Consider the following 26,263-nt stretch of genomic DNA (forward strand, 5'->3'; position numbering starts at 1 on the left):
GAGAATTGGAGTACATAATCAAGGAGGAAAAATAAATCACTATATGATATCATAACATACTGCATTGCACCACAATTAACAAATTGTTCGCATCTCCTCAAACTAAAATATTTTTAAAAAGAAAAATTTTTATTATATAAAACCCCATCTAATCTAAGGGGGGAAAAAAACACGACTGGGCAGCCTATTCTGAGGATTTATTAAAAATTAATCGTCTGGTCTTCACCAACAAAGTGAATTCTACTATGAATTTTGGGAAAGTTAGTTACAGAAATACAAACCAGTTATATAATGTATTCATTAATGTTCCATTAGTTTAAATATGGGGAGAGGAAGGGTGAATGTAGAGAATATTTGATGACATTTTAAAAATGGTTGTGTATAGGCAGAGCAATGTGACATGGATAGGTACAGAAGATAGCATGATGCATTACTAAGAGAAAATGAAGTATACTTCAGGAAGGGGAAGCTACTTTGGTTCTCAAGAACATGACCCTCACATCACCAGAGCAAAGGGACGGGGGGGGGGGGGGTGGGTGTCTGCCTGTATAAAATCATTAATGTTTACACTCTGCGAGTACTTACAGTGTGCAGATTTAAATTCCGAAGAGTATTTTTCAATTTATTATAATTCTTCCCAAGAGGGATCTCGGTTTTCAACCATGGAGGCAATCTTAATCTGGAAATTTGAAAAGTTTTTCAAAACACAATTTCATAAGACATTTTCTTTGAAAATGAGCTCTACAGCATGTTTCACTGGCAGACTCTCAAATAACGTGTCAATCACTTAACAGCTCTATTCAGAGGACTTCAATGGAGGATGAAAATATCAGTGGAAGATTATAGTGCATCACTTTACATACTCACAGTTGTCAATACAAGGCAATACATTAACAGAATTTTGAAAGTAGCTTGCTTTCTTTCCCATCCTTATTTAGTCAAAGTTCCCTTCCATTGAACAAAAGAAATGACTAACAAAACTGGATACAGTGAAGACTCTAGGACCAGACAACATACTAGAAGCACATGTGCTTCTGTCATGCTGTTCCAGCTCATTTACAATATTGACATCTACCTGACAATGTGAAAAATTGCCCAAGCATGTTCTGTTCATTCCAAGTAGTACAAATCCAGTTCATCTAATCTCATTCCCTTGCTGACATGTCAGTTTATGGTCTCGTGTAGTGAAAGACTGAGCCCATTCGCAAATTGGAGGAATAACATGTCATGTTTCAACTGGGGATCCTCCAAAATCGACTTCTCTGGCTTTCATTAAACACCCTGTCCCCACTCCTACTTCTTTCCCATTGCCTTTCCCCAGCTCTATCTCTCTCCTTTTCCCTCGGTCTCCTTTCACACAGCAAATTCAATTCTCACCTCTCCTCATCATATCCAATTAACATCTTTTGTTGGTTTGGACTCCTCCCCAAGCCAGCAGTCTTTATTCTGAGCATTCCTGATTTTTTTTGCTTATTCCTTGAAGAATGGCCCAGACCCAAACCCTCAGCAATACATCTTTATCTCCTTTGGATGCTGTAAGAACAGCTGAATTCCTTCAGAATTTCTATGTTTTTACTACAATCACACCATCTGCAGACTTTTGTGTTTCACCCTCATCTAATTACTGCCCAGCCTTCTCTCAATGGTCATTGTAATGGAAGATATCGTCAACAGTGCCATTGTGCAATAATTACACCCTGCTCATCAATAACCAATCACCTCACACATTATCATAGTCTTAGAGATCAAGCATGAACCAAAAAGAACTCGAGGGGAGGTGAGAGTGACTGCATGTATTTTAAGGCAACATTTGATTAAACACAACACTATGGCCTGATAAAACAAAAGTCGGGAAAAAACACTTCAATAGATGGAGTCATACCCTACATAATAGAGATCAATCATCATAGCCCCATGACATTACCTCGGGAATCCCATAAGGATTAAGACCAACCAATTTTCAACTGCTTTATCAATTACTTTACTTCCATCTGAAGAACGGAAGTTGGGATGTTTGCTGATGAATGCACAATGCTTTCTACTGCTTACCCCTGACCCAAAAGCCGCTTTCAGGTGGCCAGAATACCTGACGGTAAAGTCGCCTATTCTACCCCAATGCAGCTGTCAGGTGGCCACCTGAAAGCGGAGAACCCGGCCAGGAGGAGCACTTACCTAACCCTCCTCCTGTAGGTATATTCTCCGGTTCGGAGAATCCCCCGTTGCACTTGAAAGCAGCACCAGGCAAAGCCAGCTAGCAGCTTTCAGGTCCCTAGCAGTTCTCGTTGCCTGACAGTCCCCTGGCGTGGCATGTCAGGGCTGAGGCAGCCGGCGTGGGACGACAGGGCTGGTTTACTAATTTTCCTTCCAAAGTGGATGCCCTCACATTTACCAACATTGTACTCAATATGCCAGACCATTGTCCATTCATCTAACCCTGTGGTTTTCAAACTTTTTTTTCCCCCACTCACATACCACCTCAAGTAATCCCTATGCCACTTAATCCCTATGATTAAGGTGGTATGTGAGTGGAAAGAAAAAGATTTGAAAACCACTGTTTTAATTGAACCTAATTGACTCATTATGTACACGGTTTCATTAACTCCAAAGGAAATGGGCCAATGACAATTTTTCTCAAGCAAAATATTTCAGTAACAATTGGGCATTAGATTACTTTATTTAGTTAATTGATTGCTTTATTTAGTTATTTTACCAGGAATTTATTTCAATAATGGTATATGAACCAAAGTTTTTCCAAATGAATTTCTATTATAAATGGTTACTGCACACAATGTCTCATTTGCTTAATGATTCATATCCTGTATTTTAGCATATTAAGATTTACAATTATTGCTTATTCAACATATGGCATGTAACATTTTTCTCTTCCAAACCAATAAAAATATATTAAAAAGAAAGAACATTTTTGTCTAGAGCAGTAGCTCTCAACATTTTTCCCCCCACTCACATACCACCTTAAGTAATCCCTTACTAATCACAGACACCCTATGGCATAGAGATTACTTAAGGTGGTATGTGAGTGGAAAGCAAAAGTTTGAAAACCACTGATCTAATCTATCTATATTGCTCAGTAGGCTGAATATTTGTTTTTTGTTGTTCGAGTTCGTGTGGGTCCCACAGGTTAAGAACCAGACCAAAGTTGAGGTACCAAGCACATGTTTATTTCAGGGATGGAAATGGGATAACAGAGTCAATATGTTAGGCAAACCTCTGTACAGACACACAATGAACTGGTACATACACACTGATCATACAGTGATAAAAAAATCACTACGATGTCCCACCACCCCTTGACTCAGTGCAGGCACAGCTCTATGCTACAAGGGACACTAATTAAACACTCCCAACCCTTTTAACAGTGCACATCTTACCAACAGTTTCTCCCGCTCCCTTCCACATTTCTAGGCCTGGAGTGAATCAGGATGGTCCCAAGCTGGCAAAGAGAGAGAACAAGAAGCACATGGCACCTTTATAGTGCTGGAGGGACAAGCCCACATCATTTACTGGCCAATAGCTCAGTGGCAGGAGGGCTAATCTAATTATAACTGCCAATGGCTCAAGGCCAAGTACAGGCAGGCTGGAGAGTGCAGTCCAGGTAATTTACATGTAACCAACAACAAGGTGTGCACTAATGGGTGAGGCAGAACCAAACCTTGATTGGCAGCTGGTGTGTCCTCCGACTAGGTAGGGGGCAGTGCTGTCACATGACAGCCACAACCCTTCCCAATACACTTTTCCACTCAATTTAGTGTCATGCGCAAATTTACATTCTCTACACTTGGTCTCCCTCCTCCAAATCATTTATGTATATTATGAACTGCTGTTGACCCAGCACTCCACTAACCATTGATTGCCAATCTATTTATTCCATCTCTGTCTTTTATTGGTTAATCAATCCTCTATTGATTAATTGATCCTCAATTAAGTAAATCCTTATCTTATTTACTTAATTAAACTCCTTTTGGGAATTCAAGTATATAACCCTCAACAGTTCTTCTATATCCATTGCACTCATTATATCCTCAAAGAACTTCAGTAAAGTAGTTAAATATGACCTGCCATTCCTGAATGCATGTTCTACCTGTCTGATGGAAAAAAATGGCACCTTGCAGTAACAACTCTTTGCATGCAGCTCTGATGGGAATCATCAAATATTCCCATTTAGAACTACTACAGCTTGAACCCACAGCCAAATTAACAAGTAACCCGATAAATGAGACATAGGTTGAGAATATGAGCACAATTTAGAATATTTCTTGAAATCAATAGTTTTTCTCTAGCCAGTCCTATTATAATTTTTTTCTTTTAATATATTTTTATTGAGTTTAACTTAATAAGTATACATAATAAATTATTACATAATGAATCAATTGTATGCAGGCAAATACATAACAAAGTGGGAAAAAAAGTAATAAAATAGTTACTTGTAATAACTCAATCTAATAATAAACATAATGAATGCAACCATGTCAGAACTATTATTAGACTGTTATATTAAAATAACAAGGATTAAAAAAACCTAAAGGACTAAAGCTAAACTAATCTAATCTCCTCCCTCTAATCAAGGTTACTTTTTTTTTCCCCAATAAAAAGAAATCAACAATGATGTGGAATCACTGGCAACCCTCGGAGAACAAAGAAAGAATTACTGGAACGTATAATACTTATTGACTCTTCCAATTATTAAAAGAAATTCTAAGAATGGGCCCCCAACCTCATAAATTGAAACTTTCTATCTTTATCATATCTGATTTTCTCTAAACTTAAATAGGACATTACATCATGTAACTCCACTACATACAAGTAGGGTCCCCTTTCAGTTTCAATAAAATAGCTTGTCTGGCTATCAATGGCTATCAAGACTTTCTCTTGAAATGCTGATAAAGGCTCATCTGAATTGCAAGAAAAAAACAGAGCAATTAATGGTCAGGGTTTCAAGTTAATGTTGAAAATTGGTGAGAGAATTTGAAAAATCTCTTTCCAGAATCTCTCTAAATTTGGGCATTCCCAGAATCAGAGAGGCTTCAAAACTTTTATATAACCTCACAAAAAGGATCAATATCTGCATAAAAACAGGATAATTTAAGTTTAGACATATGAATTTTGTGTACCACTTTAAATTGTAATAAGCAGTGTCTTGCACAAAATGAGGATCATTAATCAAGCTTACAGTACAGTACCAATCTACATCTGAAAAAGTTACATTCAAGTCTCTTTCCCAATCTCTTTTGATCTCAGCCATTGGGACTGAATAACTAATCATCTTTTACCTTCTTTGTCAGATGCAGGTTTTAGAGGGTGGTGTAGATTGGAGATTAATCATTTTAAAGATTTTTTTATTTAAGATAATTTTGCTTCTTACCCAATAGTCATTTTTTTTTCAAATATTTACAAGTTAAATATTCTGTTCAGTCCAAGCTTTCTGATTTTCCATGAATTTATGAAACAAACATCCTTGAATCACTTTTTGACTTTCAATTTTCCCATGGAGGCTCAATATCAATTATTTATAGTGATTTGATTGATTTGAGAACAGTTTCTCTAGTTAAGATCAAGAGTGATTGGGAGCACGATTTGAATTTGTCACTTCCAGATGAGGACTGGGATATTGTTCTAAATTTGATTAATGAATCCTCATTTTGTGCACAACATTGTTTGTTGCAATTTAATATTGTACACAGAGCACATAGTTCAAAAGCTGTTACCTCACTTCTACTCTGATATTGATCCATTAAGTGATAAATGTAAAATTTTTGAGGCTCCATTGATATACATTCTGGTCTTGCCCCAGTTTAGAAAATTTTTGGAAAAATTAATTCCAAACTTTATCATCCATTTTTAAGGTCAAATTAGAACCTTGTCCCTTAATTCCTCTATTTGTTTTTTTCTCAAGAAGAGGAAATATTACTGATTTCATTTCAGAAGCGAATTTTAGTTTTTATCTCATTGATAGCGAGACAAGCAATTCCGATGAAATGGAAAGTCAGCACTCCACCTACCCATACCTACAAAAGGTTATGTCCTTTCCACATTTAAAAAAATTAGATATAATGTCAAAAATGTAAAGGTGAATTTTTACAAGATATAGGGCCCATTCATGGAGTATTACCATAATTTAACAAATTAGGGCACTGCAATCAGCAGTCACGAGACAGCACATCCTGATGCTTCCTGATCATTGTAGTCGACTTCAACCAGGACAGCCTGAAGAAGACTCTGACAAACTATCAATATATCGCCTATGCCATATACTTGATCACTGTCACACCACCATCAAGAACACCATCCCATACCCGCACTTCAACAAGTCTGATCAGGAAGGAGTCACGTGATGGAGTAGTGGCCGGACGGTGAACTCCAGCCCTCCCCAGAAAAGTCAGAAAAAACAAAGCAAAACACAAAGGCACAAAAATAAAAATCAAAGTAAAGTGAATATAAAGGTGGAAAGAAGATGGCGACGAAAAAAGAAAAGTCGAAACCAACGGTAAGAAGAAAGGAAGAGGAGACAACGGAAGATGAAGGAAAAGGCCTTACCTGTTCGAAGAGGCCCGCAGTGGAGAGAGAAACCCGCTCCCTCAGGTTGGTAGAAATTGGACTACAAAAATGGCTCGCTGAGCCGAGTAAAAGTGCGCAATCGTGCATGCGCGACTCCTCGCGCATGCACGATGCGCATGAAAAAAAACACACCGACGGGAGGGGTGACCAGCTGGGGAGTCGATCTCCACAGCCGGCAACGACAGCTGCAGAACACCTGCAGCAAAAAGAGAACACAGAAGACAATGGAAACAAGAAAGAAGAGAAGAAAAGGGCAACAAAGAAACAACAGATGGCCAACCCAGAGGAAGAAGAAGAGGAAGAGGAAGAGTACAGTGAAATAGAAGAAGAAGGGAAAGGCAAGATAAAGGATATACTTTCTCTTATTAAGGGATACATGGAGTCATTTAAAGAATGGCAAGCGCAAGAATTTAATGATTTAAGAAGAAGAATAAACAATACAGAAGAGAAAATGAATAAAATAGATATGACCTTATCAGAAATGGGAAAAAGGATGGACAAGGTGCAAGAACGAGAAGCAGCAGTAGAAATGGAGGTAGAGGACTTAAAAAATAAATTAGAGGAATCTAATAAAAAAGTTAAAGAGACACAAGAACTGTTAGCTCAGAAAATAGATATAATGGAAAATTATAACAGAAGAAATAACATAAAGATAGTGGGCCTTAAGGAAGATGAAGAAGGCAAGAATATGAGAGAGTTTATAAAAGATTGGATCCCTAGGATCCTAGGATGTCCAGAACTACAGCAAGAAATGGAAATAGAAAGGGCACATAGAGCATTGGCCTTTAAACCACAACCACAACAAAAACCAAGATCTATTTTAGTAAAATTCCTAAGATATACTACAAGAGAAAAGGTACTGGAGAAAACAATGGAAAAAGTAAGAGAGGACAATAAGCCACTGGAGTACAAAGGGCAAAAAATCTTCATTTATCCAGATATAAGTTTTGAACTCCTGAAGAAGAGAAAGGAGTTCAATACAGCAAAGACGATTTTATGGAAGAAAGGGTATAAATTTATACTAAAGCATCCAGCGGTATTGAAAATATTTATTCCAGGACAACAAAACAGACTATTCTCGGATCCAGAGGAAGCACGAAAATTTGCAGAACAATTACAAAATAGACTGAGAGATGAAGACATGTAACGAGAGTACAAAAGACTGCGAACTAAAAAGACATAAGTTTTGAACTCCTGAAGAAGAGGAAGGAGTTCAAAACATCGAAAACAATCTTATGGAAAAAAACTATTCTCGGATCCAGAGGAAGCAAGGAAATTTGCAGAACAACTACAAAACAAACAGAGAGATGAAGACATGTAATAAGAGTAAAAATGACCACGATTTATATGTATGTGGGTAAAGAGGTATATGTGTGTATATGTATAATGTGCATACATGAATGTATCCGTATTTAGAGGAAAATATAGATAGTACAGACAAGAATTAATAAGGGAAGGAAAAGGAATAGAGGGAATAAGGAGGGAATTAAAAGAGTGACCTTTGTCACATATGAAAAGTGAAATCTTTTCTGGGGGTCTGGGTTGGGGGGGTGTTACGGTCACTGCAAAATCAGCTGACGCTTGCGAGTGAATTCGCAAATCCAAATGGAGAGGGGAGATGTGGTTGTCCGACAAGGGATAAAGGACAACTCAGGAGGGGAAGGGGGGATTGGGGCTAAAGAAGTTTTAAATAGGAGAATAAGGAAAATGTTTGATGTTTTAGGAATGTTGTCTTATAAAGGATTCAAAACAAGAAAACAGAAATGGATAAGAAGGAAAGGTAATGATGGAGAAACGGAAAGGGAAGATAAACAAAGTATAAAATGGCTACGTTGAACTATATGACTTTAAATATTAATGGAATACATAACCAAATTAAAAGGAAGAAACTGCTAAATTTACTGAAAAAAGAAAAAATTGATATAGCATTTGTGCAAGAAACACATTTAACTGAATTGGAGCATAAGAAATTAAAGAGAGATTGGGTAGGACACGTAACAGCAGCATCGTATAATTCAAAAGCAAGAGGAGTAGCTATATTAATTAGTAAAAATGTGCCATTTAAAATAGAAGAGGAAATAATAGATCCAGCAGGGAGATATGTAATGATAAAATGTCAGATATATTCGGAGTTTTGGAATCTACTCAATGTATACATTGGGAAAAAACTGGGAAAAAAATTAACAGAAAGAACAAAGTAACCAAATTTATAATTAAATCGATGGAAGAAATGCAACTTTTGGATATATGGAGGAAACAACACCCAAAGGAAAAGGAATATTCATATTACTCGGCTAAACATAAAACATACTCAAGAATAGACCTATTTTTGTTATCAGCTCGTATGCAAGATAGAGTAAAAAAAACAGAATATAAAGCTAGAATACAATCGGACCATTCACCCTTAATATTGACAGTAAAGTTAGAGGACATCCATCCAAGAATGTATAGATGGAGATTAAACCCCATGTTACTTAAAAGGCAGGATTTTAGAGAATTTATTGAAAAACAAATTAAAATGTATTTTGAAATAAATACGGAATCAGTGGAAGATAAGTTTATACTATGGGATGCAATGAAAGGAAAATATAGATAGTACAGACAAGAATTAATAAGGGAAGGAAAAGGAATAGAGGGCAAATAATAAGTTATGTAACCAAGATGGTGAAGAAGGACTATAATCAGGAAACAGAGCAGTTGGAAAGGGAAATAGTAAATATAGAAAAAGAATTAGTAATGAAGGAAGATATCACTAAAAGAAGAGAATTGGCGGATAAAAAAATAAAATATGAAACACTACAAACATATAAGGTGGAGAAAAATATAATGAAGACAAAACAGAAATATTATGAACTAGGTGAAAAAACGCACAAAATCCTAGCATGGCAGCTTAAGACAGAACAAGCTAAGAAAATGGTATTGGCATCAAGGAAAAAAGACAAACAAATTACATATAATCCAAAAGAAATTAAGGAAAACTTTAGAGAATTCTATGAACAATTATACCGAACTGAAAACAAAGGGAAAGAAGGGAAAATAGATGAATTTCTAACTAAAATTGAACTACCAAAACTACAAATAGAGGAACAAAATAAATTAACAGAGCCATTTGGAATAGTAGAAATACAAGAGATAATAAAAAAATTACCAAATAATAAGACACCAGGAGAGGATGGATTCCCAATAGAATTCTATAAAACATTTAAAGACTTATTAATTCCGCCCCTCCTGGAAGTAATCAACCAGATTGATAAAACGCAAAGCTTACCAGATTCATGTAAAACAGCAATAATTACAGTAATACTAAAGCAAGGGAAAGATCCACTCACACCAGCGTCATATAGACCAATATCTTTACTTAACACAGATTATAAGATAATAGCTAAATTATTAGCAAACAGATTAGCAGAGTATGTACCGAAAATGGTAAATCTAGACCAAACTGGATTTATCAAAAAAAGACGCACAACAGACAATATTTGTAAATTTATTAACTTAATTCATGCAGTAGAAGGGAATAAAGCACCAACAGTAGCAGTTGCTTTAGACGCAGAGAAGGCCTTTGACAGAGTAGAATGGAATTATTTGTTCAAAGTATTGCAAAAATTCAGTTTACCGGAGAAGTATATTAATTGGATTAAAGCATTATATAAGGGACCATTAGCGAAAGTGACAGTAAATGGACATGTATCAAAGCAATTTAACTTAAGCAGGTCAACACGACAGGGATGCCCACTATCACCTTTATTGTTTGCGTTAGCTATAGAACCACTAGCAGAATTGATAAGAACAGAAAATAATATAAAAGCGATAAAAATAAAAGACAAGGAATATAAAATCAGTTTATTTACGGATGATGATATAGTATACTTAACAGAACCAGAACTATCAATAAAAGAATTATATAAGAAATTGAAGGAATATGGAGAAGTGTCGGGTTACAAGATCAACGTAAATAAAAGTGAAGCAATGCCTATGAATGATGCGGATTTCTCAAAATTTAAGAAAGAATCACCATTTAGATGGCAAATGCAAGCAATAAGATACCTAGGTGTACAAATAAACAAAAATCTCAGCCAACTATATAAACTCAATTATTATCCACTAATGAAAAAATTACAGGATGATTTAGAGCATTAGAAAGATTTACCATTAACACTAATAGGAAGGATAAACTGTATTAAAATGAACATTTTTCCAAGGATATTATACCTATTTCAGGCATTGCCAATAAAACTGACAGAGAAATTCTTCAAGGAGTTAAAGAAAATAATAAGGAAATTTTTATGGAAAGGGGGGAAACCGAGGATAGCACTAGATAAATTAACAGAATGGTATAAACAAGGAGGCTTACAACTGCCAAACTTTAAAAATTATTATAGAGCCGCACAATTAAGATACCTATCAGATTTTTATCAAACAAGGGAAAAGCCAAATTGGACTAGATTAGAATTAGATAAAATAGGGGAAAAGACACCTGAACACATATTATATAAATGGGATGAAAAATTGGTACAACATAGAAGTTCTCCAGTATTACATCATCTACTCAATATTTGGAAGAAGATTCATGTAGAAAGAAATAAAACAAATTATCAATTATCAAAACTAATATTGACGCAAAACAAGTTACTCCCTTTTACAATAAATAACCTTTCCTTTAGAGAATGGGAGAAAAAAGGGATTAAAAGAATAGAAAATTGTTTTTCAGGAAATAGGTTATTATCCTTTGAACAAATGAAAGATAAATACAATATAACTCAAGATACAGCATTGGCATATTACCAATTGAGATCCTACTTGAAGGATAAATTAGGAAGCAGTTTGAGTTTGCCAGAGGGAAGTAACTTTGAATATGTGATTACAGATACAATGATAATCAAAAGATTTATAACAAATATGTATATTAAACTGCAAGAAAAGGAGAATGAGGAAACAAATGGTAAAACTAAACAAAAATGGGAACAGGATTTAAATATAAAGATAAAAAAGGAAACATGGGAGAAGTTATGCTCTGGAACGATGAGAAATACAATAAATACGAGGTTACATATGATACAATATAACTGGTTACACAGGCTATACATTACACCTCAAAAGTTAAATAAATGGGACCCAACAGTATCTGATAGATGTTTTCGATGTAAAAAAGAAATGGAAACAACAATTCATGCAATCTGGACATGTGAAAAAGTAGAAAAATTTTGGGAAGATCTCAATCAGATATTAAATAAAATAACAGAAAACAATATACCAAAGAATCCAGAGATCTTTCTCCTAAGTAACATAAAAAACAAAGAATTTGGAATTGATTTGGAGGATGCACAAAAAAGATTTGTTAAGATAGCTCTAGCCGTAGCAAAAAAATGTATTATGTCAACCTGGAAATTGGAAGATAATTTGAAAATACAACAATGGTATACAGAAATGAATAAATGTATTCCATTAGAAAAAATAACATATAGTTTAAGAAATAATATTGAAATATTCGAACAAATATGGGAGCCTTATATTAAACACAATAGCGAAAACCTACCGGGGACAATCACTACCTAAGTTAATGGAAGGAAAAGGAAATGAAAAGAATGGACTCAGTGGAATTTCTGGTGTATTTTTATTGAATGACAACATTGTCTGACTGGTTTAATGTATCCTAGATTTTATTCCTTAAATGGACGGGAGGGGGGAGGTGGGGAGGGTGGGAGGGAAGGAGGGGGGGGGGGGAGAAAATGACATTGTATATGTGTGAAAAGGAAAAAATGTGTATCATGGTTAATGTGATTAATGGTGTGAAAAATAAAAAATTAAAAAAAAACAAGTCTGATCACCTGACTCCACTTCTACTCCTGGCATACAAGCAAAGACTGAGGATTACAGTACTAGTGGTGAAGACGGTGGAAGAATGGTTGATGGAGGAGCGCTTGCAGGATTGCTTTGAATCAGAGAGCTGGATCATTTTCGAGCATTAATCTTGAAACTTGAAAATATATGCCACAGCAGTCACCGGCTTCATCAGGACTGTGAGACCACAGGCATACACTAGGCTTTTTCAGTTGTATTCTCCGCTAAGAATGCGCCTGAAGCAGAGACAGCTCTTTAAATTGCAATTCAGGTGGCAGCGTTGAACACGCAGTGCTGGCCACCTGAAAGGACAGCTGCGCCGGGATGCGCATGTGAGCGCATTCCAGCTCCTGTCCCTTGGGCTGTCAAGTCAGGATGGCTGGCTGTCAGCTGGGACAGCCAGCATAGGCTATCAGCGCGGGGACGACCTGCACGGGATGTCCCCACACTGATCCCACTGCCCCGCTCTCTCCCCACTCACGAAATCAGTCCGCACACTGTGAGGCGGCCGGCGTGGGCTGTCTCCACACTGTTGAGTGGCCACTCTCTCCCCACTCATGGGGCTGGAACGGCCAGCGGGGGAGGAGGCTCTCGAGTCAGGTTCCGGCATTGTTTCGGCCAGCCCCCTTCTCCCCTGCTGGCCGCTCCAGCCCCCTTCTCCCCACTCCTGAAATCAGTTCCCATAGTGTGGGGACAGCCCACATTGGCTGCCCGACAATTTGGGGACTGATTTCATGAGTGGGGAAAGAGAGCGGGGCAGCGGGATCATTGTAGGGACGTCCCCGTGCTGACAGCCTGCGCCGACCACCCAACAGTGTGGGGACTGGGAGAGGAGCTGTCAGACGCTGGTCAGCTGACTGTTATCCGAACGCAGCCGCTTTTAGGTGGCTGCATTCCGATGGCTGGGGTGGCCACTGAGCTGCGGGGATTATCCCTCTCCAAGGAGGGATAATGTGCCTTCTGCACATTCACGTGGCCTTCTCACAGCTGCATTTTGCCAAAATATGCAACTTTACAAGTGGGGAAATTGGTCACCTGAAAGTGCCTACTGTAATTACCCCAACCGAAAGCCATAGATCAGTGGTTCTCAACCTTTTTCTTTCCACTCACATACCACTTTAAGTATTCGCTATGCCATAGGTGCTCTGTGATTAGTAAGGGATGATTTAAGGTGGTATGTGAGTGGAAAGAAAAAGTTTGAAAACCACTCTTTTAATTGAACCGAATTGACTCAGAATGTGCACGGTTTCATAACTGCAAAGGAAATGGGCCAATGACAATTTTTCTTAAGCAAAATATTTCAGTATCAATTGGGTCTAGAGCAGTGATTCTCAACCTTCCCTTCCCACTTACATACCACCTTAAGCAATCCCTTACCAATCACAGTCCACCGATGGCTTAGGGATTACTTAAAGTGGTATGTGAGTGGAAATAAAAAGTTTGAGAACCACTGCCGTAGATGAGCCAAAGGATTTATAATCTACAGAGGGCTATGTCAATGGCATTTAAGACCGGTGATTCCGATCTCTGTAGGAAGTCCAGATACGATCTACAAATGGCTATCTTATCAGAAAGAAGCAATTCCAGGTGAAGTTAGAAATAGAATCAATTACACATCAGCAATGGCAAGGCTTGTAGACCATTACACCATACAAGGCAAAGCCTAACATCATAAATGGTTGAGAGACTTCACTCCCGGTACATCTTTTATGCTCACTCTGAAAAGTGTACCTGTGAGAATCCCTGCAGAAGCTGGCAACCCTGTGATATCTGTTTAAGAGGCCATGTTCAAGATGGTGAACACTCGCAAGGCATCAGGTGCTAATGGCATACCCAGCAGGATACTGAAAATCTGTGTCATCCCACTAAATGGGATGTTCATAGACATTTTCAATCTCTCACTGCTAGTCAAAGGTTCCCATCTGCTTCAAAAGTGCATTAATCATATCAGTGTCCAAGAAGAGTAGGGTGAGCTGCCTCAATGACTATCGCCCAGTAACATTCACATCTTCTGTAATGAAATGCTTTGAGAGGTTAGTCATGACCAGAATAAACGCATACTTAAGAAAAGACCGAGACCCACTGCAATTTTCCTATTGCCATAATTGTTCCATAGCAGATGCAATCTTACTGGATCTCCACTCAACCCATGATCAGCTGGATAATAGCTATACTTACATCAGGCTGCTTTTCATTGATACAACTCAGCTTTCAACACCATCATCCCCTTGCTACTGGTCAGCAAGTTCAAAACTTTGGCCTCTGTACTTGCCTCTGCAATTGGATCCTTGACTTCCAAATCGGATGATCATAGTCAGTAGGAATTAGAAATAATGGTTCCTCTGTCTCACATCAACATAGGCACAACTCAATGATGTGTGCTTAGCCCACTGTTCCACTCTCTCTACACCCATGACTGTGTGGATAGGCACGATTCAAATCCCATCTATAAATTTGCCAACACCACCAGAATTACAGACAGCAATGAGGAAAAGTACGGGAGTGAGATAGATTAGCTAGATGAGTGGTGTCACAACAACAATCTTGCACTCAATGTTAACAAAACTAAGGAACTGATTCTGGACCAGGAAGGGGAAATCAGGAGAACACAAAGCACTCCTCATCAAGGGGTCAGCAGTGGAGAGGGTAAAGAACTCCAAATTCCAGTTTGTCAACATCTCTGAAGGCTTTTCCTGGAGCCATCATGTCAATGCAATCATGAAGAAGCCACACGAGCAGCTATACTTTATCAGGAATTGGAGAAAATACGTCACCAAAGACTCTGTAAAGTTCTACAGGTGTACCGTGGAGAGCATTCTGACTGCTTGCATCATTGTTGGTATGGAGGTGCCAATGCACAGGACAGGAAAAAGCTACAGTGTTTTAAAACCAGCTGGTGCATCATGGGCATTAGCTTTCACTCCATTAAGGACACCTTTAAGAGGCGGTATCTCAAGAAAGCATCTTCTATCATCAAGGACCTTCTCCATCCAGGTCGAGCTCTTTTTTCACTGCTACCATTGGGAAAGAGGTACAGGAATCTGAAGGCATGCATCCACATAAACAGCTTTTTCCCCTTTTGCCATCAGATTTCTGAATAGAATGAAACTATGGATACTACCTCATTTTTTTCTCTTTTTGCACTAATTATTTATTAAATCATACTAATGGAATTTTAATTGATGCAATTTTGCACCTGCAATGCATAATTACTGCTACCACAAAACAACAAATTTCAATTTTATTTGTTCATGATAATAATTTTGATTCTGATTCAGAACTATTATCTCCATGTCTCACTATTTTTTCCTGAATGATAGCTTCAAACATTTTCCTGAAGACAAGAGCTGGACAGAGGCTGGGCATTCAGTGGTGACTCATGTTCTGATATCCCAATGCCTATCCATCACCTTACATGGCTCAAGTCACAAGTGTAATGGAATGTTCTCCAATTACCTAGATAAGGGCAGTGCCAAAAACACTTAATTGGGCCTTTATCAATTACCCTAACATTTATTTCTTCCATGACCAGTGCCCCAATACCATCTACAAAATGCACTGCAGTTAATCTGCCAAACAGCTCTGACAACAAAGAGGTCCAGAGCTGCAGGAGCCTGGAAATAAGACCATTTGCATGTTCCCCTCCAAGTTACATGCTACCTTCACTGGGAAATACACAGACATTTTTACTCGTAAAATTCAAAAATAGTCAACTCTTCATCCTGAGGCAATGCCCTAAAGTTCAGGATTCTACAGTCAGAATAACTTCTTGGTATCAATGCTGTCAATCCCTCTCAAAATCTGAATGAGATCATGATCATCTTCTAAACTCTAGTGTGTAAGGCCCAATCTCATGCAATTTCTGGTCAGTGGACAATCCTGCCTCCCTGAAATCAATCTGTTGCATCTATCTGCACTGTCTCCAAATCATCAACATGCTTCTTTAGAAAGTAAAATTGCTCTGAATGAGGTCTCAACAAAGTTCTGTCTGCAATAACTTATTTTCTGCAGAGCAACTTCACCAGACATGCTCAGGAGGTTGCTGCATGGTTTTGTACATCCTACATAATTTTTTTTTAAAATGGTGAGCACTGATAACTTATAAACACAAATTCCAGACATCAGGTTTCTATTCTGAAGCAGCAAAGCACCGAAAATCACTTTGCATTTTCTCAGCAGTTCAGTGTCTCTGCAATTCCCAGGTTTACATTTGTTTATTTTTAACTTCAGTATTTATTATAAATGTGCTTAGATGTACCTTTCTCCTTTTTGGCGTTTCAGGTTGCCTTTATATTCTTCCCATGTATTCTTGTCCATTAATTCACCGGATATAAAGTCCTGCAGGACAGGACCTTCTTCTAGAAGTTGCTTCTTTTTGTCTGGTAATGTACTGAAAGACTTCAGCTGACTGTAGAGAAGGCGAGTACAAACCTAAAATATTAGCATAACATCAGTGCAAGTTCCACGTTGATAAACATTTTAAAGCCTGGCTAAATGCAACAAAAAGTACAATATTTCACACATTACAATTTATAGTGCACAACGTGGCTCACAAATCAACATCGAATGCAAACTATTCTCATTATCCACAGAATATCGAACAGGTACATAAAATCCACTGAGGGGTTACACAATTGCCGGAGCAGTTAGCACAATGCTTTTTATAACGCCAGAGGTTGGGACTAGGGTTTGAATCCCATGCTGTCTGTAAGGAGTTTCTATGTTCTCCCTGTGTCTGCATGGGATTTCTCCAGAGGCTCTTTGATAGATACAATAGAGCACAATACAGGCCCTTTGGCCTCAATGTTGTGCTTATTCCTTCCTAAAAAAAAGTACAGGTACACGATCCTTTATCCAGACATCTAAAATCCAGAAAGCTCCAAAATCCAGTAAGTGGGGAGAGAGGCGGCCGAGGGACCGATGCTTGGGGGAGGCGGCCGGGTGACTGGAATGGGGTGGGGGCGAATACAGCAGCACAATTCAGGTGGCCTTTCCGAAATCCAGAAAAATCTGAAATTTGGAACACACTATCCCCCAAGGGTTCCAGATAAAGGATCGTGTACCTGTACTAAACCCTCGCTATCCCATAATCCTCTATTTCATCCATGTGCCTGCCTAAGAGTCTCTTAAACTCTCCCATTGTTTCAGCCTCCACCACCATCCCTGTTAAGACATTCCAGGCATCCACAACTCTGTGTAAAAAAAACTTACCCCTGATTTCTCCCCTAAACTTCCTTCTCTTAACTTTGTACATATGTCCTCTGGTGTTTGCTGATCCTGCCCTGGGAAACAGGCGCTGCCTGACCACCCTATGTATGCCTCTCATAATCCTACAGACCTCTATTAAGTGTCCTCTCATCATTCTATGCTCCAAAGAGAAAAATCACAGCTCTGCTAATCTTGTTTCATAAGACTTGTTTTCCAATCCAGGCAACAGCCTCTGCAGAGCTTCCACATCCTTCCTATAATGAGGTGACTAGAACTGAACACAATACTCTAAGTGTGGTCTCACCAGAGAATTATACAGTTGCCACATGGCCTCTCTACTCCTGAACTCAATTCCCTTATTAATAAAGCCCAGCATCCCATAGGCCTTCTTAACTATCCATCAACCTGCACAGTGACCTTGAGGGATGTATGGATTTGAACCCCAAGGTCTCTCTGTTCATGCACATTCTTAGGTAACTGACCCTGTGCTCAGCCTTCTGGTTTGTCCTTCCAAATTCCATCACCCCACACTTATCAGGATTGAAATCCATCTGTAATTTTTCTACCCAACTCTGCATCTTGTCTATATCATCTTGTAACCTTCTACAACCTTCAGCTCCATCCACAACTCCTTCAACCTTAGTGACAACCAGAAACATATTGTTCCATCCTTCCACCTCTTTATTCAGGTCATTTATAAAAATCACATAAAGCAGGGGTCCCAGAACATATCCTTGCAGTACTCCACTAGTCATTGACCTCCAGGTAGAATACTACTACTACACACTGCTTTCTTCATACAAGCTAATTTTTATAAAAAATCCAAACAACCAAAATTGGCTCTGGTTTCCTCCCACTGTTCAAAACATACCAGGGGGAGGGGGGGGGGGTGTAGGCTAATTGGATATAACTGCATATCCAGTGCAGCAGATAAATCAGTGTCACCAACCTCATTCAACAGTTCTACCTTGAATGTTTGAAACTGACAGCAAATTTTCCTGTACTGATGGCCATTTAGAAAATTAAACCTGAAGACACCATGATAAAAATTATTCCAAGTTTACCTAATTCTCTTCTTTACAAAAGTATGTATGCCCAGCAAGAGTTAAATGACAAGGAGAAAGCTCTGCAAAGTTTGAGAGAGAGGGAACTTGGAATAGACCTTTACAGAACAATTAGGAATGAAATGAGGTTCTTATAGAGGGATGAAAATGTGCCCTTTTGCAAATATTCTGATGGCAAGTCACTTCTGATCACTTTTCAGACATGAACTGTCAATCTCAACTCAGTGAACTTCTGGTGACCAATCTGTCAGGTTCTGCAGGGAGATTACCTTCATTGAGATCAATATCCATTCTGTCCCTCAGAAGGAAACATTTGAAGATCATTTTAGAACTCTGAAGTGGTCACACAAAACTGAGAAAACAGCCCAGATACATCTACCTGAGATAAGGATATTACTCATGTGACAGAGTGGTTTAGGAGGAATTGTTAGAGCAGGTTGCACACAAACATTTTAAAACACTAAATATTTGCAGGACTTTTGCAGAATACTTTTTGCAAGAGGCAACAAAGTATAGTTAACAGCTTAACTGGAAGAGCATGTGATCTTTGCAGGCAGAGGAGAACAGTTTTGCTCTCAGAGAGGGAGGGAGTGAAAACAGAGCGGAGAGACACAGAAATCAGTTCCAGAAGGATAAGCTGGCAAACTTTGGAAGGCTGTGTAATGGAGGATTTAGACCATTCTTTTGCTTATGCAAGGCTGTATGCATGTGAATCATATGACATAATCTAAATTCCACCATGAGGCCCAGAGATGCAGTTGTCTTTTGTTGGTCGCAGACTGTCAGGAGACCTTGAAGATAAGTAAACCATTTATTCAGGATGATAGGTTATGAGTTAGCAATTTTTGGGTAATACAAGCCATGGTCCCGCTGCTGAAGTATCAGACTCTCTGAGGGGTGGAAACATCTCTCAGCAAGAAGACTCCAACCAACGTCCCGGTCGGGGTAGGTGGAGAAGCTGCTACGGGCGCCCAGACAACCTACTACAAGTGTGCGGTCGTTGCCTCACTTCGGCAGTTGGGACCAGTCCAGGCGTTGATAAGTATAATTGGGAAGGGCTTGCATATTGTAGTTTCAAATCAGCTTTAGATTTAGTAATAAAGATTTGTATCAACTGAAGTGCTCTCGGCGTGTGTCTCCGTTTTCTTTCGGTAGCTCAAACACTGTGACCAATCTAAAACGTACAAAATGAGAGGTACAAGTTTACCCAGGACAGGCTGCCTGGTTGAAGGAGAAGACTGATGATCTGAAAGGTAACCTGAAAGAAAGAGAATCATCTGGAGAACCCAGAAGGGAGCAAGTTTCATCAGCAAGACTGATTGAGAAGGAATCAGATGTGGACGTCCTGGACAAGGAATATCTCTCAGAAAACCAGCAAGAACCCTCCTGAGTGGTGTGAGAACCAGAGGTGCCTTCACAGATTTCACTCGAGACAAAAATTGAGAACAAAGTACATTTATTATAATTTTACAACAATGCAAAGTTGGGTGCTTCCCCTTACCATGGGAATCCACCCAGATACTGGGGCTTACCCAACTTTTTATACATTCCATTTCAGTACAGAGATACCCCCACCCCCCCTTAACATTCTTCTGCCTCCTGGATTGGTTTAGCATTAGGTAATTCTGCCTATGTGTATTCTTATGTGCCTTTCTGCAAACTTGTTTACCAGGAAGTCTCATGTCTTTGTTCTTATTCATTAATCAACCCCCAGGACTTGCTAAATCTACTTGCTTTTGAAGACCCCTATTTAATTATACTTGCTTAACCCTTCCTCACATTCCATTCTTACTTCACCCTTATTTAACCCATCATAATTCGTTCTTAATTAGCACTTGCTTGACTCCCCACATTCCTTTATCCCTTCACCCCTATTTAACCCATCATAATTCATTCTTAATAAGCACTTGCTTGACTCCCCACATTCCTTTATCCCTTCACCCCTATTTAACCCATCATAATTCATTCTTAATAAGCACTTGCTTGACTCCCCACATTCCTTTATCCCTTCACCCCTATTTAACCCATCATAATTCATTCTTAATAAGCACTTGCTTGACTCCCCACATTCCGTTATCCCTTACAGTGGTAACCATCTGCCTGTTAAGAACCAAAGACTGGTGAACTCTGTTAATGCTAACTTCTGTGCACAGTACAAGAATTGCCTGCAACCAGTGAGATTGGATTGTGATCCAAAGAACTTTCCTAATCTTAAATATACATTACACACACCTGCCCTTAGTATTAGAAGGGGGGAATTAAGTAGCTTGGTAGGTTAAGTAATAGGTTACATTTTAATTCTGTTTTCTTGTTCAAATATATCATTAAAAAACAACTGTGTTGTAGTGCATTGCTGCTGGTTTTGGGGGTCCTCTGGACATTTTATGGGGGCTTGTCATTTAGGATTTGAACATTGCAATTTGATGATTTATTAGTTGATTGGGTTTTTGTTTTGCAAGCTATAGTGTCTGGAATTTTTGCAAGCTAACTTAAAGCGGGTGCCTGGAAAAACAGCAGCAATGGAAGTTGATACATTTTTGTTACTAACCATCACCTGCAGAGCATGAGGAAAGAGGAACTGATGGCTATTTCTAAGGCAATGAAAATTGCTGAAGTTAAATATTGGATAAGAAAAGTACAAATACAGAGGATTATAGTGAAATATTATATAAGTAAAGGAAAATTTGTTGAGGAAGACTTAGAAAATTTTCCAGAGAACAGATCTTCTGAATTGCAGTTGGAATTGGAGAAATTGAGGGTGCAAGGAGGAGAGTGTTGGAGGCTGATAAACAGAGGATATATGAGGCAGAGGGAGCAGAAAAATGGAGGAAATATGAGTTAGAGGGAGCTGAAAGACAGAATGAGGAAATTGAAATTAGAGAAGTTAAAAATGGAAATAGAGCTGAGGCTGTATCTCCTGGGGAGAGGTTTTTGGCTAGTAGAGAGGTAAATCTAGTGCCTCCTTTTGACCAAGGAGATATAGATATATATTTTCAGCTTTTTAAAAAGGTTGCTGAGAGCTCAAGTTGGCCAAAAGAAAAATAGCCTCTTATGCTTCAAAGTGTATTGAAAGAAAAAACACAAGTTACATACTCTAACTTGACTGCAGAGCAGGTGCCAAATTATGATATTGTTAAGCAAGTAGTATTGAAAGCTTATGAGTTGGTTTCAGAAGCATATAGGCAAAAATTTAGGAGTTTGATGAAAACATAGAATAAATCTTGTATGGATTTCGCACTGAAGAAATCTGTGTGTTTTGACCGGTGGTGTGCCTCAAAAGGAATAAACAATGATTTTGACAGATTGAGAGAATTAATATTAATAGAGCAAATTAAAAGGTGCTAGAGGAGATTAAATTATACCTGGATGAGAGAGACGCGGGGACATGGCAACTGGAAGCTAGATTAGCAGATGAATTTGCTCTGATTCACAAAAGTACATTCCAGTATAAATAGGCATTTTCAGAGAGCTAATGTGGAAGAGATTAATAAACCTGTTCATAAGGTTAGAATGGAGCAGGATAATAGGCCTGGAATAAAGTCTGGAGAAAATGTTAAAAGAAAAGATAAAGGAAAGGACAGAACTTCTGCATATGTATGTCATTTTTGTAAGAAACCTGGTCATGTGATTGCAAATTGTCTAGTCTTGAAAAAGAAAAGAGAAAAACAGGTTTTACCAGAAACGTATTCAAACAGTGGAATTTAAAAAGAGCAGAGGTGCCAAACCTGGTAAGGAAGTCATGGCTGTTTTCAAGCCTTTTGTTTCAGAGGGCTTTGTCTCAATAAAGGAAGGAGAACCACAGGTTCCAGTTAAAATTCTTAGAGATACTGGGCTGCTCAGTCATTGTTTTAACTGTGGATCAAAGAACTGACACAGGGGAGACAACTTTGATTAAAGGTGTTGGAGGTGAGGTAGAGTCAATATCGCTTCACAAGGTTGTGCTGAATTCAGAATTAGTCAAAGGACCTGTTGTAGTAGGAGTAATTCCAAAGTTACCCATGCAGGGTGTCTCATTTTTGTTGGGGAATGATTTGGCAGAGGATAAAGTTGGGTCAGTTTTAAGATTGACAAATCAGCTTAGTAAGGATGTGGTTTGAGAGGATGGTGAGATACATCACCATAACTAGGTCTGTGATGAGGAAAATTAGAACAGCTGAAGAAAATCCAGTTTATACAAGTATAAGGTGTTACCTTTTGGCATGAAAAATGCCCCTGCAACATTCCAGAGGATGATTAATTCAGTTATCCAAAGGTTAACTCATACAGATGCTTATATTGAGTGACACATGGTAAGAACATCTAAGCCAATTGGACAAATTGTTTGCAAGATTATCCAAAGCAAACCTAACTGTTAATTTAGCAAAGAGTCAATTTGCAAATGCCACAGTAACATACTTGGGTTACGTCGTTGGCCATGGCAAAGTTGCACCTATTCAAGCTAAGGTGAGTGCAATTTCTGAGTTTCCTACTCCCAATGGCAAGAAAGCAGTGAGAAGGTTTTTAGGAATGGCAGGATATTACATGAAATTTTGCAGATATTTTGCTCAGGTTGCTCTTCCTTTAATCAATCTTTTGAAGAAAGGGGAGAAATTTGTATGGACTAAAGATTGTCAGGCAGCTTTAGAAAATTTAAAGGAGATGCTATGCCTGTGTTAAAATCTCCTGATTTTGACAGACCATTTTCTGTAGCAGTGAATGTCAATGAGAAAGCAGCAGGTGCAGTTTTATTGCAAAAACATAATGAAATTGACCATCCAGTTGCCTACTTTTCAAAACAAAAATTCAATGTTCATCAAAAGAACTATTCCACTATTGAAAAAGAACTGTTAACGATCATATTTTCTCTGAAGAATTTTGACGTGCATCTTGGTACCTCTCATGAACCAATTGTTATATTCACTGACCACAATCCTCTGGTGTTTTTGAATAAAATGAAGAATAAAAACAAAAGATTGGTTTTTTTTAAACTTTATTTATTCGTTCAAAAAAACAAATAATATGTGACATATGCAGCAATTAAACATATATATGAATTTTTTTTTATATAGAAAAGAAAACCCCCCTTCAGCCAACTCTCCAAAGGAGAGCCATAAAAAAAAGAAAGAAGAAAGAATATTACAGAAAAAGTTAAATATACATATTAAAATCTAATCAATATAAATTGAAATGTAAATATTTTGAGTATAACAGCCACTTATTAATTAAAAAATTATAATTATCATGTGAAACATACATAATTTTTTTCATTGTTAAACAATATTTCATCTCATTATGCCATCTATTAATATCAGTCATATTTGTATCTTTCCATGTACTAGCAATACATTTTTTCGCTACGGATAAAGCTAAATTTACAAAAGCAAGCTGGAACTTATCAAATTCCAAACCTTTCAGAGGTTGCAAACTACCCAATAAAAATACTGTTGGATCTAAAAGTATTTTAATCTTATACAGGTATTCTAAAAATGATTGAATTTTCTTCCAAAAAGATTGTATATGTATACATAACCAAACAGCATGAAAAAAAGTTCCAACCGTAGCACCACATCTAAAACACAAATCTGATTCATGAAAACCATATTTTTTTAATGTTTCAGATGTCAAATATAATTGATGTAAAAAATTGTAATTAATCATTGCATAACGTGCATTTATCAATCTAGTTACACTATCATAACAGATATCTAACCAATCATCTTCAGAAAAAATAAAACCAATATCCGCTTCCCATTTAATTTTAGACCTATCCCAACCCTTTTTATCTAAACCATCCTGTAATATTTGATACATAGATGAAATATAACCCTTCTCTGGTACCTTCATAAGAAAAGTCTCAAATTTAGTCATTTTAGGTAAAATCATATTTCTACCAAACATACATTTTACCAAAGATCGAATTTGATAATAAAGAAATAAAGACTTCTTATCAATACCAAAACCTTCCCTCATCTGATTAAAAGATAAAAACTTACCCTCTTTAAAACAATCTCCCAAATTTTTCATACCTTTAAATCTTCAATGCAATAAACTTTGATTATGTATTGAAAAAAAAATGTTGATTATTATACAATGGAGTCAAAGCTGATAATTTGCCCCTAGAGCCTGTCATTTTATTTTTCTTTATCCATAACTTCATTAAATGTTTTAGTATAGGCACATTATATTGTTGTAACAAATTTATATTCCATCTAAACAAAAATTGATGTATTTCAAATTCAGAAATAGTTGCCATCTCAATTTTAGCCCAACTAGGAGGTCATACCAAATCCATCAATGAACTAATAAATTTAAGTTGGGCTGGTTCATAATAATTTTGAAAATCTGGTAAACGTAGTCCCCCTAACTCATATTTCCAAGTTAATTTATTCAAAGCTACTCTTGAAAATTTACCCCTCCATAAAAACTCCATTCAAATCTCAAAAAAAAATTTTAACAAGTAAATATGGAATAGATTGAAACAAGTATTGTATACGCGGAAAGATATTCATCTTAATTGTATTTATCCTACCCATTAAATTAATAGGTAAATCTTTCCATTTAATCAAATCAGTTTTAATTTTTTTCATTAACGGAGCATAATTTAATTTATATAAAGATTGATAATTAACGTTCAAAATTATACCCAAATATTTAATTCGATCAGTCCACTTCAAATTAATAATATTCTTATAAACTGAATAATCTCCTTCACTTACTGGTAATATTTCACTTTTTTCCCAATTAACTTTATATCCAGAAAGACATCCATATTGTATTAAACATTCCTTCAAGTCCAAAAGTGACTGAGCTGGGTTTATTAAATACACCAATACATCATCAGCAAATAAATTAATTTTATACTCCTCATCTAAAACTTTCATACCTTGTATCTGTGTATTTTGTCTTATCAACTATGCTAAAGGTTCAATCACTAAAGCAAACAAAGTTGGTGATGAAGGACAACCTTGACGAGTTGATCAAGTTAACTTAAAAGATTCCGAAATCAAACCATTCGTCAATACTCTAGCTACCGGTTTACTAGATAGAGCCCTAATCCAACCAATAAAAGAAGGACCAAACTTAAATTTCTCCTAAACTTTAAACAAAAAATTCCATTCAACTCTATCAAATGCTTTTTCTCCATCTAAAGATATCACCATCGGGTGATCTAAAGATTGTCGAAATCTATTAATCAAACTAATCACGCGCAAAATGTTATCTGAAGCAAATCTATTATTTATAAAACCTGTTTGATCATTATGAATCAACTTAGGTTAAAAATTTAGCTAATTTATTCGCTAATATTTTAGCTATTTTATAATCTACATTTAACAACGAAATTGGTCTATGAAGATACTTTCAAAGGATCTCTATCTTTTTTAGGAATTACTGTAATTAAAGCACTAGAACAAGACTCAGGTAATTCATAATGTTCTCCAACTTGACGTAATACATCCCCAAACACTGTAGATAAATCATCATTAAAAATTTTATAAAATTCAACCAAAAATCCATCATCACCAAGCGATTTACCGTTCGGCATTTCCAGCATAGCCATTTTAATTTCCGAATCAGTAAATGGTTCTTCTAACTCCTGT

At 37.3% G+C, this 26,263-nt stretch overlaps 1 protein-coding gene across 2 annotated transcripts in view; it reads right to left on the reverse strand.

The window, feature by feature from the left end:
* The window catches only part of lias (lipoic acid synthetase), a 45,041-nt gene that overhangs the window by 12,823 nt on the left and 5,955 nt on the right, over window positions 1-26,263 (reverse strand). For both annotated transcript variants that reach the window (XM_069924903.1, XM_069924902.1), the window contains exons 2-3: window positions 16,673-16,845; window positions 586-679 (exon numbers count right to left, since the gene is read on the reverse strand). In XM_069924903.1, coding sequence (XP_069781004.1) covers window positions 586-679; window positions 16,673-16,845 — 267 coding nt within the window. The remainder of the gene's footprint in view (window positions 1-585; window positions 680-16,672; window positions 16,846-26,263) is intronic.

Source organism: Narcine bancroftii, chromosome 3, assembly GCF_036971445.1.
Source record: "Narcine bancroftii isolate sNarBan1 chromosome 3, sNarBan1.hap1, whole genome shotgun sequence".
NCBI lineage: Eukaryota > Metazoa > Chordata > Chondrichthyes > Torpediniformes > Narcinidae > Narcine > Narcine bancroftii.